This window comes from Orbicella faveolata, unplaced genomic scaffold (assembly GCF_042242905.1).
Source record: "Orbicella faveolata isolate gen_17 unplaced genomic scaffold, um_ofav_v1 contig_4, whole genome shotgun sequence".
Taxonomy (NCBI): domain Eukaryota; kingdom Metazoa; phylum Cnidaria; class Anthozoa; order Scleractinia; family Merulinidae; genus Orbicella; species Orbicella faveolata.
This window is the reverse complement of record NW_028301569.1, coordinates 10,817,501-10,832,158: the sequence shown is the minus strand read 5'-3', so window position 1 is coordinate 10,832,158 and position 14,658 is coordinate 10,817,501. Positions and strand designations below refer to the sequence as shown.

Sequence of the window (14,658 nt, the reverse complement as noted above, 5' to 3'; positions counted from 1 at the left end):
TCCAGCACAAGACCAAAGAGTTGCCAGCCACTCCTAGTCACAAACAAGAAACAGACAAGCATCCATTACAAAATAAGGAACCAGCAAATTCTACAGTGTCTGTAAGTAATCAAGCCACATAATCTTCTTCACTTTTAAGATTTTGCTGATTAAGATTTGATTTTGCTGTGTAAAATTTGTGAGAAATTATCTGGTTCATTATATTGAAGGATTCTGCCACACTGCGGCATTACTGGAACCAGTGTCAGCAAGTACTGTTACACAACTGTTACAACACTACAGTTTATGTAAGTAAACATTGACAAGTGATCTTCTTCATGTTTAAGATTTTCCTTTACTTTAGAACAGTTGTCAAACATTTACCTGGTTCATTATTTTTGAAAGATTCTGATATGCTGCAGCCTTGCATGTAGTTGTCAGCCAACAGTTAGGTACAAAAGTGTTTGCAGTCTATATTTTAGTTGTGATGTACTGCAGCGTCAACAATCAGTCAGCAGTTAGCAACAATATTATTGTTTAGTTCTGTCAGTCGAACAATCTGGAGCATATTTGACTAGTCCGTAAGCGTATGACTACAGCCTGTCTTGACTAGGCAAGTGGTCAAGAAACAATTTCCATTACTGAGAAGGGCACATTATACCCTTAGTAATTATTGCTTATAAAATGTACTAAAACCCTATTCTGCACAACATCATCTGTCACACTTGATGAACTACAGTATAAAGGGTAGCATTCTTGGACAATGATGTTGAATTACAACTAAATGAATGAAGAAGCAAAGCTAGTATTTGTAAATGCTTCTTGATTGTTATCAAGTTTATTTTTAACAGTTTTTCAAAGTACAGTTTAGTGATATTTCATTCCTATTGTATACAGGTTGTAAGTTTTGAAAGTGGTACCTGTCATGGAGAAATTAAATCTACCTCAGCACAACGTTGACAGATTGCACCAACTGCAGCCATGCAGATATACCTGCAAGGACAACAAAAAAATTATGAAGTGATGATGCACCACCATTCAACAAGGTATGAAAAATGCCCTTTTACAAGTGCTCTACATCCTAGCAGCATTTACCTTGCTCTACATCTAGGTTAAGGGGCATAGGAAGAAGGGGAGGAACAGCTGCCCAAAATAACCCCAAAACAAGTGACACTTGCATAGTACAAAAATCAGGCTGAGGTTTAAAACACATCCCCTAAATTGTGCTAGTAATGAAAAACATATTCCCCATGGTTTAATTAGCAGTCATTCTATGAGAGCAACTATGGTGTTAGGATGCTACAACCCTGGAAAAAACTATTAAGACACCATTGAGAAGGCTGGGCTGTCGAAATGGGCCACAACCCATAACACCTGTTATGGTTGAGTATATTTTGTCAAGTTGCTATTCATTTTGTCAGGCTGCTAATAGCAACACTTTACTGGTACACATTTGGGCATCACAAGGGCACAAGTATCTTGTGCAAAAACATGTCAACACAATGTCCCTGCTCAGGGATAACCTGATCTCTTCATGTAATATTTGTATTTAGATTGATGCATGTATACTACAGCAGGGGTTTCATTAAGGGCCTGACACCAAGCAAATCGACTGGCTGTGAGAACAATTTTGCCCGGCCGATTTGACCGTCTAGTGGAAAGTTTTTCAAAGAAGTTCAGTTCAAATAGTTTTGCCCTTCCCCCTGTGATTACCCGTTGCCCTCCAGCTGAAATGAAACTGCTGCTATTAATGAAACTGCTGCTATTAATGAAACTGCTGCTATTGTACTGACTGAAGGTTCTAACAGAGTTTTTATATAAATGATTGATTTTGATTGATTGATTGATTGATTGATTGATTGATTGATTGATTGATTGATCGATCGATCAATCCAGAGACCAATATCCATTTGACTCGCATCTCACACATAAAAAGTTAAAGCACCATTATAATGACCATTAAAATTTACATTTTGGTTTACAGCCAGCAGCCATAGATGCCCATGATGGGCCAAACAGATATCACTCGCTTGAAATGTTAAACATCACCAGTTGGAAGACTTCTGAAGGACTGCGTACCTGACGTTGCTAGTTGAATCACAGTGAATCAAGATGAACTCACTTGATTCAGACAATTTGTTTTATTATGTTTACTCAGTATATTGCTCAACTATATATTTTTACAACAAATAAACAATGACAAATTTCAAATTGTCTTACAATAGGCCAGGATTGTTCACTGAAGGTTTTTTCCATCCAGTTGTTACTTGCTATTGTATCCTAGTCATTAAACCAGGCTGGACTGTATTGATCGTATTCGTCAATAATGATCATCAAATTTTGTTGGCCAATTTCAGTTTAAAATGTTACAATCACAAAAACTGTTTTAAGTCAAGGTTCAAATTTAGAAGAACAAGTTAATTTTTGTTTAAATATCAAAAAAGAGGAGGCTATAGGTTACGTAAGACGTAGGCAGACGTGAAGCTAGAGATCAATCCAGACCTTAAATTAGGTTTAGCTTTCCACCATGGAGGAAATTTCATTAAGTGACCACTTCATCACAGTCTAGATAGAGTATAGTTGCAACTGAAGTAATTGTCATCAAGTTAGCTTGCAAACTGACATAGAAAATCCCTCCAACTATACAAAAGAAATTAAAATAAAAACTGCCTGTGCTAATCAGATATGCTGGCCTTAATAATGGTGAAAAACTCTCAATAGAAAATAATTGCCTAAGTTGCCAAATTTATCCACAACTCCACAGATTAGTAATAATAATTGGTTCATGTTCCAAATTTCATTCCTGACAATTTTATTCATGAGGTCATGATTGTATATAAAATCAGAACTGGAGCCAAAGAGATGATACACAGTTCTAAACAACTGAAGCACCATTTCAAAGTGAAAATCCTTGAAATAGTTTTTGTTAATTCTTAATTGGCCTAAAAAAACTTAATTGAAAAATTTAAAAAAAATCCTGCAGGAGTACTATCACCTTCTAGTATAAATCTACTTGCATTCTATCACAAATGCCATTCTCTGATTGGCTACACTACTCACTATCTATTCTGTCATCAATAGTGAGTAGCGTAGCAGTGCACGCTTGTTAACAAAATGACAGCCGCTTCTTCCTGTTTTCGAGGTGTCTTCGAACAGGATTTAGATAAAATTTTGAACAACTAATAAGTAGATTTATACTAAAACAATTAGATTATTCACTCTTGATTTTTATCGGGTGATAGAAATCACGAGCTCATAATCTAATTGTTTAATGGAAGAACTAGCATCGTCTCTTTGTCATCCAATGCCATGTACATGTTTCCATGTTTTTCAATCCCTCCATCTCCTTGATTATCTGATCATGATTTAAGATCACTCTTCTGTGAATAAATTTGGCTAACTGTGGAGCAATCATTTTCTGCTAAGAGCTTTAATCATTATTTCGGCCAGTATATCAGTTAATAGCCAGGCAATTTTTATTACATTTTCTTTGGTTGATTGGCTTTTTATTTCATCTTTTAAAACCTGAAAAAAATATATATATTACTGGCATTTAAACAGTTAAGTGGTCACTAATGAGGTTTCAAAATGATCCTTTTACTTTTATTAATTATTACTAATTTATTTATTTACAGTACTTGACTTGACTTCACCAATATTAATTTTCTTTTAAGTTCAGCCTCTTTGAGCCAGACTTGAATTTCCAAGCATGAATTTATTAGTATTAATTTCACTACCTGATCAGTACTGGAATAACTGATGTTGGGACATTCTGGATTCTTCTTAATTTGCTTTTAAAGCTGTACTAGCACTAACCCTGACAAATAACCTTCAAAGCATCTAACAAGTTAATGCTATAAACAATGCATGAAGAATTCCAGATGTTCCAATTCAGATAAAAAAATGCAAAATGTAGGTGCAATACTTGCAGATAAAATTTTAAAGTTGGTCAAAAATTCAAGTCTAGCTTAAACGGGACACCTGTTTTAAGAGTATTATTTTAAGTTCACTTTCAGTATTAATACAAAAAAGAAATACAGTCTGTCTGCCTTGAATATGGTTTATAATCTGTTTAGGCACCTTAAAACCCCAAAGGTGGCACCATAGCAGTGGGTCGGGGGTACACGGTCCCCATTTTTACCAAGTATTGGTTTTTTGGGGTTTACGTGTCCAGCTGTGGCGCATTTAGGATTCTTTAAGAAATGAAACAGGAATTGGGTGATTTTTACAAAACCCATGAAAATTTACTTTAATTATTTTCTGACAATTTCTATAAAACTTATCAACATTTGTGTTTTTATTGTTCAGCATTTTGTTTCTTTTTGACCAACTATATTAACATAGTTGAGTCTGATAATTTAATTTTGTCAATTGTTTTGTAAAATCACTCATTTCCTGTCTCAATAATGGAAGAGACTTTTTCTATTGATTATTTTTTAGAGTTAATAAAGATAAATAATGTAGAAATAAATGGCAGAAACCAAAGCTGTTTTCTTGTTTTGCTTTCTACAACTGATAATGGACCTGATATCTGATCCATTTGTAAACAAAGTGCCCATATTGGAAAGTCAGAATGTAGTAAAGGAGGGATTCTAATCATTTTTTCAGGATTCAAAAATAAAGCTGGTTGTTTCAGAGGTGACCCAGGCTTAGTATACAATCTATGGTACATTATGCTATTGGCAATTTAAGACAAATTATGCATGAAAATGAACAAAAACTCCTCTACATTGAACGAGTCGACAAGACTATATAAATGAAAGTGGCTTAATTTTTTTGTGTGTTATTCTAATGTTTCTGTGTTCCTACAGCTAGATTGAAGCCATTGAGGTGAATTATATTTTCTGGGGTTTTGCCTACAGGAAAGTATAGCTAACCTATATGGCTTGATGAACACAGTGACATTAAAATAACGGAAGACAAACATAAGGCAAGACAGTTTATTTACAGTAAATGCCTTCTGACATATATCATTTAGAGCAATTTCCATGCATTCTTATACAACACTAACTAGCGAGTAGAGTCCCCCTCGATTTTCCTAGAAAAATTGGAAAGAGGAAGGAGAAAGCATTAAAATGTCATGAAAATACACCATGCATTTCTGATCAAAGTTTATTGGCTAGCCTCTAGGAATGGTCACACAGCAGCAGAACTTCAAAAATTTCTACGTTTTTCTTGTCTTCTGTTAATGTACATAACATTTGCAGCAGTTCATTAATAAAGTCAGGTACGTAGAGGCTAGGGCAAATTGACTGGCTATGAGGATAATTTTGCCCACCTGGTTTGACGATCTAGGGAAAGTTTTTGTTACAGTTCAAATCAAAAAGTTTTGCCCGCTTGAGAAAACGAGTTGCCCTAATACTGAAAACTTTAATGAAACCCCTGCATTAACATAACCCACTGATCATGACCAACCCATTCTGATTGGCTAATTCATAGCGGTGGACTAACAGGTCAACAAACAGGAGCAGCTCAATCTTTGAAGAGTTTTTAATATTTTTTTGTTGTTTGATAGATTGGTCAGTGAGTTATAATGCTAAAACTTAAGCTTAATCATGTTAAGTTTTTATCAAGAAAGTTTTTGGCAAAACAAACCCATTCAATTGCAGAAACCCATTCATAATAACTTTCTGTCTGCATTTTGAGGGTGTAAATCAGATAATGAGAACAAAGCGGTTCAGAAAAGTTTCAACTTTTCTTAAAATGCTTATGCTTACACAAGCTTCAGCTCTCTATTTGATGACTAGATACCCTAGCAGAAAGCTAGAAAACTGAATCTCTGTCTCGCTGGGTGGCTGTTTGTCTGTTCTGACCATCATTTCAATTTTCCAGTACAGATCAGGCTGAGAAAAAGTAGAAGAGCTCTATATCATTTTGCTGATGAAATATCCCATTAACGAAGTGGCCTTTGAACCGAGCCACAGGAAACTTTTTTGGGGAATTCAAGTCGAGTACGTGAACACCGTGTACCAAAAATACCGCGGGTTGTAAAAATTTTGGGAAAGAGTTTACCCGGGGGAGTTTACCGCTCAGATCCGCGCGGTAAAAAAGTGCCCTGAGTGGCTTCTGCCAACTGCAGTCTACTCTTGAAAACTATGATTTAAACGTCCACGTACCTGTAATTGTCCCCGTAATTATTGTTTTAAGTACCGACAAGTACTAATTGTAAGAGTCACCTCTCAGGGGACACGCTCCTCTCTTTTTCTTGAATCAAAGAATCCGCGCTAGTTTAAGGAGAGCCTGAACCCCAGCTACCTTTGATCGGTGACGTCACTGCAGCTGCAGATCGCGCGTGACCTGATACATGAGGTGTCCATGAGAGCGCGATCGTGATCGAACAACCCACCTGTTTTCCGCAGGCTAAATGCATATGCTTCCTCACTAAATAGGGAAATAAAGATGACCTAATCCTTCGATTAGTTTCTCCCTCTCTACTCTTTCCCCCCTCCCTGCTGTTCGATCGTCAGGGTCGTTGTTGCAGGGCGCGCAGGCATTGACTCTGCCAATGTTATTCTCTCGAGCCCACAAAATGACAAATATCAACAGCGATCGAAATTTTTCATACAGTGATAATACATTTTGGTCACAGAGATTATCATCAAATGGTGTCGAACACGTTTGCTCATTTACCTTTACCGTTGTTGTACCTCAGTTTTTGAGTGTTTCTCTCAGTAGAACGATGCAATGTCCTTGCCTGCAAGTTCCTAAAATCCAGATGCGGGGAGCATCCAGGACATAAAATTTGGTTTTACTCAGCAGAACCTCCGCGGGCGGCGGGTGGAGGGTGGAGTGGTATTCCCTTATATGGACTGTATAGATTTGTGCGGCCCCAAAGGGTATATTTTTCAGCCGTTTTGGTCATAAATAGGGTATCGATTTTGGCCATTTTGGTCATAAATAGAATAGGAGTGCGGGGTTTTGCACTCTAGTTTTCAATTAAGTATGTATATTAGAAGAAGCTACTTTTTCATCGTTATTGATGATACCATTAACAAATGCCCTTCATAAATTATGTTTAGGGCAGTGCCAACTACAACGGTCATAAATAGGGTATCGAATGTTTGGTCAGGTCAAAAATAGGGTAGGGAAAATCGCAGTTTTTGGTCATAAATACGGTAAGGGTTTTGGGAAGCGGGCCGCACACTCCCACCCATTTTTTTGGGAGTACCCCCCCGGGGGAAAGGTATAGATTTTGACCATTTTGGGTTGAAATAAGCCATGTTTTTCACTTTGGCTTGGCCAGTGACATTTTGTTTACAAGGAACATTGGAAAATTTGCAGCCCTTCTCAACTGGAAAAGTTGCGCAAATGGAATCTATTTCTGGTTAGCTGCGGTCATGTGTAAGAGCCGTGTGCTAATTTTAGAAGTCCGAAATGGGGTATTGATTTTTTGCTCAGGTCTGTAATTAAGCAATAGAGTACTTTTTCCGTGTTTACATAGCCCCTGTCTCGAGTTCTCCCAGTTCCCCCCCCCCCTCCCCGCGAGAGTTTAGATGAGGCTATGTAAACACGAAAAAAGTACTCTACGGCTTTTATAAAACAATTCTCAAAAAATACGCGCCATATCTAAAACGTCACAACCGTGTTTACATAGGTCTCCTCTAAACACACCTATCGACCGATGAGAACGAGCGTAGTAACTCGGTGGGGTATGGAACATCACCGATTTTGGTCTGAAATAGGGTACAAGTTGAGTGTCGGGCCGCACACTCTTACCAAAAATTACGGGGAGTAAACCCGAGCAGAAAACCCACCCCTGTACTTGAAAAGATAAACGAAACAAAGGTTCTTTTGATCAATTAGCCTTTTCTTTGATCATTCCGACAATTAATTTGAAGATCTATGAGGAATGACGCATAAAAATGCAATTATCTAGGTTTAAAATTCGTAGAATTTGCCTTTCATAGCTCATCGTGCTAAAATTTAACCCCCTCTCACACACACAAACTGTAGTTTTAAATTGTGTTTATTTGTTAATTGTTGTATAAATATTAGTTTTAAAATATCCAGAACCTCAGCAGTCAATTAATCCCCGATGTTTTCCGGCAAACCTACTTTCGCCAAACATTTCCATGAAACAAAATCAAGTAACAGAAAGCAATACCAGAACTCTCGATTTTGCTCCATTCGATACTGTATAAAAGCGAAGTAAATCCGAAATTGATACAAGCTCATTTCTAGTACACTTTGATATAGTATTGAAAAATTATGTTGCGACGTTGAAAAAAAATCACTTTCCGTTTTATTTCCCCGTTGGTACCTTTAAATTGCTTTTTATGTGCTATTTTATTTTCATATATATTACTTGTTTATAGTCAATTTTTTTTGATAACCCACGAAAAAGCGTTAAATTGGAATTCGAACACGATCGATATCTCGTGTATAATCCACAAATATTGAAATTTTCATTAAATGATTTAGTGCGAGTCATCGGCGGATCTGATTTTCTTATCAGAAGTTTTGCCTTAGGATAAATCAACATACAGTCATTGTTAACTCGGAAGTAACCTCCTTATTTTACAGCTGCAATCACAAAATACCTGCCTGCTAATTGATAAATGATGCATTAAGAAATATACAATTTCACTTAAATGTTTGTTATCGCGGGCAAAGATTACTTTGCTGTGGCGGTTGCATTTAGTGAGACTTTATCATTGCAGGTCTTTCGTCATTGAATTCAGATTAGTTCAGTTACATTTGGTATCTCGAGTCAAGAGGTACCTCTTCAGTGTAACAAAAGTCAAGAATCGATCAAGAAGCAGATAAAATTCGTGAAAAACTGAAGCTAAATATGACGCTAGATGAGAAAACGCAAGCCACAAACGTCGCTTTGGTCATCATAGCGAGCTTAGCATTTTGTGCAAACTCCTTAGTTTGTATTCTCTTTGCCAAAAACAGAGTTCTACTGAAGAAATCATACAACGTCTTTCTTCTCATCTTGGCCATAACTGATTTACTTACTGCTGTTGTTCTCCTCATCACGTCTTCCTTAATTTTAAACGGTTATTCTCGAAGACAGGTTGATTATTTTCCAAGCGATGCATTCTGCCGTACAGTTTGGTCTGGGTGGATCAAGTTCACTTTCAGCAACGCTTCAATTTATATTTGTCTCATTCTGACTTACAAACGTTGGTGTGCTGTGGTTAAGCCTTTAAGTTACCGGGCTAATTTCAATAAGAAACATTTAGTTGGGATGTCTGTGGTTATCTGGATAATGGCGCTGCTTTCGACATCGCCAAGGCTCTTTGAAGTATCTTATGACGTCAGTAGATCTGAGGATCTTTGCTGCACCTGGAACAAAATCTCAGGAACAAGGAGGACTTTTATGGCGCTAACACAACTGGTTCTGAACATAGTTATCCCTTCAGGGATCATGTTAGGCATTTATTTGCACATGCTCTTCAAAACCAGGATCCCCAAAAACCGTGTGTTGCCGAGCGATCGTGCCTTACGAACGCGACAAGGAAGAACCCGCATGGTGAGGATTGCGTTACTCTCAATGCTGTCCTGCTGGTTGCCGTATCAAGTGTTACATGTGCTGTCCTCGTTTGGCGTTACAGAACTGAACTTCACCACATATCACTGGACGACGGCCCTGGTGTTTGTCACCTCGTGCACTAACCCCTTTATATACGGGGTCACCAATTCCACCTACAGACGGGGTTACTTCGAGATTGCGTTAGGCTGCTGTCCCGTCAAAGTGCACGGTTTCTTGTCACGCCATCTGTCGCTGTCACAAACTCACCATGCTGCGATCTTGGTTCAGTCTATACACGGAAGGCTGAGGCCAGTTTCAGCACCACAGACTTTGAGACAGTCAATAATATTGGACTTAAACCCTTAGGTCAGACAATAACGTCCCAATTTCCACTTCTCATCCACTGCATCCCGGACGGCGCTCCTTAGTTTTGGTAATCATCTTCTGCCACCTGGAACGCAATGGTGGTTTAACACCAAATGTGGCACAATGGGATCAAACTTGACAACATTTTACAAGGAAATAGACAAGACGCCTGGACCAATAAAACTCGTCTACACGTCTACTAGCCTGATAAGGGACACAGGGGGAGGGAATTGCGCAATTTTCTGGGGCATGAAATTTTTTTCTCACCTTTAGGTTGTGCGTGATTTATTTTTGCTGAGCAATAGCAGCTAATAGCTTGTGCAATAATTTTTTATCAAGTCAAACACATGACCTGGCTAGAAGAACGCGTTTGCTCGAATTTTTTTCCCACGGATTTTTGTTTTTCAGCAGTTTTTGCTGTGGCGGATTTTTTTTGGGAAATTGCCCACCCCCCCCCCCCCCTCCATCCCCCTCAAAAAAATTAAAAGATGGTCTGTCCCTAAACAGGTTTTCACAGGTCAGTTCAGGCGCGGTCGACATGTGATCCTTGTTCCCAACGCCCACGCTGCCTTTTTTGGCCGATAGGGTATAGGAAAGAAAACAATGAGCCCTTAATCACCAAAACATTTTCAGTTTCCGACAACTGTTAAGCTCAATATACAGAAAACTGGAACTTTACGAATAATTTTTGGCACTTGGCCATGTTGTATGGGACTCGCTGTTCGTGGGCCATAACTGGTCAGGTCCTCCGGCCACAGGACTCCCCGGCCCCCACCCTCCCCCCACCCTCCCCCCTCTCCCAAGAATTCGATAGAAGTATAGCTCATAGTACTTGACTGTATGTTTTGATAGAACGTAAGAAATCACGCAATGAATCAGATCTTGCCTTCAAAACTCTTTGTTTTTTCTCCTTACTGCGCCTTTCAATAACATGCGGACTCTAAAATTCGAAGCTCAACCTACAAATGCGTTTTTCGCCGCCGTCAATCAAATGTTCGGCGGCTCCTCCCAGCTTCCGGCTATGTTGTCTGAACTGTGCTCAACGATTTGATTTGATTACCGCGCGCTCGGCAGTCGTCGAAAGCTGGGAGGAGCCGCCGAACAATTGATTGACGGTAGCGAAAAACGCATTTGTCGCATTTGTCAGACAGTCTAAGCCGCCGGTTTAGTATACCGTGGATTTTGTGACACGTTCGGCTGCAACGCAGGCTAGGGGGTGGAGGGCGCTAGGTTTTGCCTCCCCTTGGATAGCCTGCAGTGCAGGCGTTTTCCATGTGCTCACGTGTTATCGGTATTAGCTCGCGATCGTGTAGATTCGCCATGTTGTCTCAGCAAAAGTGAGCGGGGGGGCGGTGGTGGGAGCGGAAGCAGGGAAAATTTTTTCTTTCCCTTCCCCCTCCCCTGTGATTCCTTTTTTAACCTCACCCCTACTCTCCCTAGGACCCCTTTTCGTCTGTTTGCGAGTTTGAATCCAAGATGGCGCTCGCCTTATCAAAATGCGTGCGCTCGCTCGCCAACATGCGCCTGCATTGCAGAATACCCCTTGAACCTAGGAAATTCCGTCTGATCGCGCGGTCATACGATAGGATAGCCTCCTACGCGGCTTGTCACGAAATCTTTCTACCCCTACGTCATGGAGGAGTGCGTGATGGGTCACAAGACGATCTGCGTAAGAGCTAATGATAGAATGACTGTAATAATAGCCTATATTTACCCAGTGACGCAGCAGTTGCAAGAAAAGTAAATATTGACATTTGACCTTTATTATGCAACTCCGTTCTTTGTGCCTTAAATTAACAAGTCAAACAAATCAGTTACATATGAAGCGTAGACTTACCACAGCTGGACAAAAATAATTTACGATTTGTCTTTGTTTTGTTGCTTGCTGAGCCACTTTGCAAAAAAACCATTTCTTTTGACAGACAGTAACACGAATCGGCGCGTGCAGAATCGACAAAATGTATTCCTAAAACGAAGTGAAATCAGTAAACGGAACACTGGGTGAATGAAGTTTAATCAAGTTGCAAAAATCTAAGGTAAGATTGTTACCGATCCTTTGAAAAATATTGAGAGAAAAAATATCCCTTTGTACTCCTTTTAGGTGTATTAAAATACATCTATTTAAATCGCTTACGGTAAGATGTTATTTCGTGATCAAACAGTTGAGTTGGGGTCGTAGATTAGGTAGCAAGGTTAAATGATTTTGCAGATTACTGTAATGTTAGAATCGTAACTTATATTGCAGGACTCCAATAGTACTCAAATAAAGATAGCATTAGTCAGCAGAGCAACAGCGGAGCAAACAGGAAGAACATTGCAATATAAGAATACAAACTTCTAGATGACGTGGGATTTAAATTGCCGGGTTTGATGTCATTAATTGATGGCACACGGCACTTTTCAGTCTTAAAAAGCTCTTGGAAAACGAAAAACTTTATTTCGCTTCATTAGCGCTAAAACGCCAGGATATTTTCGCGGACAGGTAGCGAAAAGCGGGCTACGGGTTCCTCTAAGAACAGGCCCCTCATGTCCCTTGATGACCCTTTGCGTATGCATCGTTGAAATAGCCCTGGGCCTACCCCGACCATTTGATCTGCCCCTGGGGACGGGAATTTGACATCAGTGGTAGTTTTTGAGGACGAGAATTTGACACCATCTATGTAATAATGATATTTAGAACTTTGGGCTCGTCAGGTTGCGTGACGAGCGTAAAGAACGTCTGCGTAGGGCCTGAGGGGAATTTAGCCTGTTCCAGGCTCTCGGTCAGTGGGGAAGATCGAAAAAGCGGGCGGACGACGAGCGGGTTCTGGTAGCCGCTCGTCGCTGATCCCGCTCGTCGCCCGCCTTCGATCGTCCCCACTCACCAAGAGCCTGGAACAGGCTAAGGAGAATTTGAACAAGTAACGTCGAAATCATGGTGGGTGAAGATGAGAGAGAAAGAGACATCACGTGCACCTTTCTTTCGGTATGGAATTGTCATACTCTAATGACAGTACCGCGGTTTTTCTCGGAGAGACATGGGACGAGTTGTGCGGCTTTGGCCTGTTCTTAGGGAAAGTAACCAGGTCAGTTTACGTCCCGTCCCGTCCCGTTCCGTCCCGTACACGAGTTTAAATGCTCATCAGCAGAACTTTATATTTACCTTCTAGCACAACACAAAGCTCTGAAAGCTTTTCCTTACAAGCCACAATGTTACCTTTTTTAGCTCCCCCACTGTAACTCCAGGGAACGGAAGAGAAAGAATCTACGAAAAAGTTTGCTATAAATGACAGCTACTGAGATTGATAGAATCAAATCATATAAAATCAGCCATATATATAATTGTTAACAGTCTCCCCTGTAAAATGCAGGCATTATGTCGAAAAGTGACAGCGAGGGTCTTATCTCAGGACGGCCCATCCTTCAAGCAGAGGGCCAATTTGTGGCGTGTCATTTCAGCCCCTCTGAGTATGTACCTTGCAGAAAAATTAGAAGAAAGGAATTGAAGGAGATTCTTCGAAGGGCAGCAGACAAGCAAGACAATTATGAGGTTGGAGAATTTTATATTGTACTTTTGTAGCTTAAACATTTCGAAATAAGCCTGTGACAGTCTTATGCCGGGTTTTTGTAGTACTGCACTGCTGTGCAGGCGGGCTCTGTTTCGATTTGAAATGATAATCTCCGTTTGTGATAAACTTCTCTCGTTTGAAGAGTCTTATAGAAGTGCATTAACGATATTTAAGTCAATTAAGAGAGGGCGCAATTGATTAGTAAAGCTGGAGTTTGTCTTTTAGATTTCACTATAGCTTCTTTATCCTTCCGTCCGCCGTGCTGTCGTTTTGCGCCGGAGGTCAAGGCAAGCCATAATGCTCAGCTTGACAGATTTTGTTGGAATTATATTCGGGTCGGAAAAAGAAATGCGCGGATCGAGGAAAATAGAGAAGAACGATGTGGAGAAAGAGGTCTGTTAAATTTCCGCCGTTTCTACCACAATCTGAGAGTATGGTAAAAGGTGCAAACAATTTACCATACGATACAGTATAGTGTCGCCAGCACTACCTCCGTGCTGGTGTCAACTTGATTTTGATATTGTCTTTGCCGTTTCTTTCTCTTAAGAGAGAAAATACCCCCAGAAAAGATGAATTTGAAATGATATCTCTGAGTGATAGCGGTACCGTGGTGGAGTCATGCCTAAAATACGCTGCTAACAAGACAACTATAACTATGAATGACGAAGATGAAAAACAACAACAAAAACAGCACCAGCACCAACAACAACAAAAACAGCAGCAGCAACAACAACAACAACAACAAAAGGAACAGGAACAACAACAGCGCTTCTCTGAACTGTTACACTGGATTAGTCAAGAGGGCGAAGAATTCGTCCACATCGACTCGTTCTCAGATCTCAAAGATGTTTTTACATTACTTGATGTCGTCGGAAAATCTCCTAATCCTGTATTAACGACAATATTGATTCGTGAAAACGAACCGAGCCTTGTTAATGTATCTCTATCAAGCGTAAAAGTTGACGTGCAATGTTCACTGTTCTGTATGTTTCAAGCGTCAGCTGAAGCGTAGAACGGCTTCAGCAATTTATGATCAGTTTTACCTGTCAAGTTCTCAGGCGTGAACGTTTGGTTGGAGCTCGCTGCGCGCGGGATTGTGAGCTAGCTGCCCTCGGAAAACCATCAACCCCCGCGCTCCCTGTTTTTATCCTTTTTGCGAAAATGGGTTGGTGACGAGAGAGCCTTTTACAACATGCATGGAACACTAAACTGCTCCTGATTTGGATCCGGTTATAAGAGGTTGTCTTCTGCGAGTTGTGAGACTCAAGCAACAACAAGAAGAAAATC

The 14,658-nt window shown here is 39.9% G+C and overlaps 2 protein-coding genes and 1 long non-coding RNA gene across 3 annotated transcripts; 2 read left to right on the top strand and 1 right to left on the bottom strand.

Moving 5' to 3' along the window:
• Window positions 1-787: 787 nt before the first annotated feature.
• LOC110059498 (uncharacterized) lies at window positions 788-6,222 on the bottom strand. Its single transcript, XR_002297770.2, has 2 exons — window positions 6,096-6,222; window positions 788-972 (listed from the first exon to the last, which is right to left on the bottom strand). It is a non-coding gene; the product is annotated as an uncharacterized LOC110059498 (long non-coding RNA).
• Window positions 6,223-8,770: 2,548 nt separating this feature from the next.
• Window positions 8,771-10,203, top strand: LOC110059493 (somatostatin receptor type 5-like). The gene has a single exon (XM_089275783.1). The coding sequence runs from the start codon at window positions 8,771-8,773 to the stop codon at window positions 9,821-9,823; it is 1,053 nt and encodes a 350-aa protein (XP_089131909.1). The 3' UTR covers window positions 9,824-10,203.
• A 1,372-nt stretch (window positions 10,204-11,575) lies between these two features.
• LOC110059478 (uncharacterized) lies at window positions 11,576-14,656 on the top strand. The gene is made up of 3 exons (XM_020766172.2): window positions 11,576-11,859; window positions 13,174-13,352; window positions 13,919-14,656. The coding sequence occupies exons 2-3, from the start codon at window positions 13,179-13,181 to the stop codon at window positions 14,381-14,383; spliced, it is 639 nt and encodes a 212-aa protein (XP_020621831.1). The 5' UTR covers window positions 11,576-11,859; window positions 13,174-13,178; the 3' UTR covers window positions 14,384-14,656.
• Window positions 14,657-14,658: the final 2 nt, after the last annotated feature.

What these genes read in the sequence shown, in the direction of transcription:
- LOC110059478 (XM_020766172.2), top strand. Translation starts at nt 13,179, where the DNA reads ATGTCGAAAAGTGACAGCGAGGGTCTTATCTCAGGACGGCCCATCCTT. An exon ending in ACAAGCAAGACAATTATGAG is followed by an intron (nt 13,353 to 13,918) that starts GTTGGAGAATTT and finishes CTTTCTCTTAAG; the next exon opens with AGAGAAAATACCCCCAGAAA.
- LOC110059493 (XM_089275783.1), top strand. Translation starts at nt 8,771, where the DNA reads ATGACGCTAGATGAGAAAACGCAAGCCACAAACGTCGCTTTGGTCATC.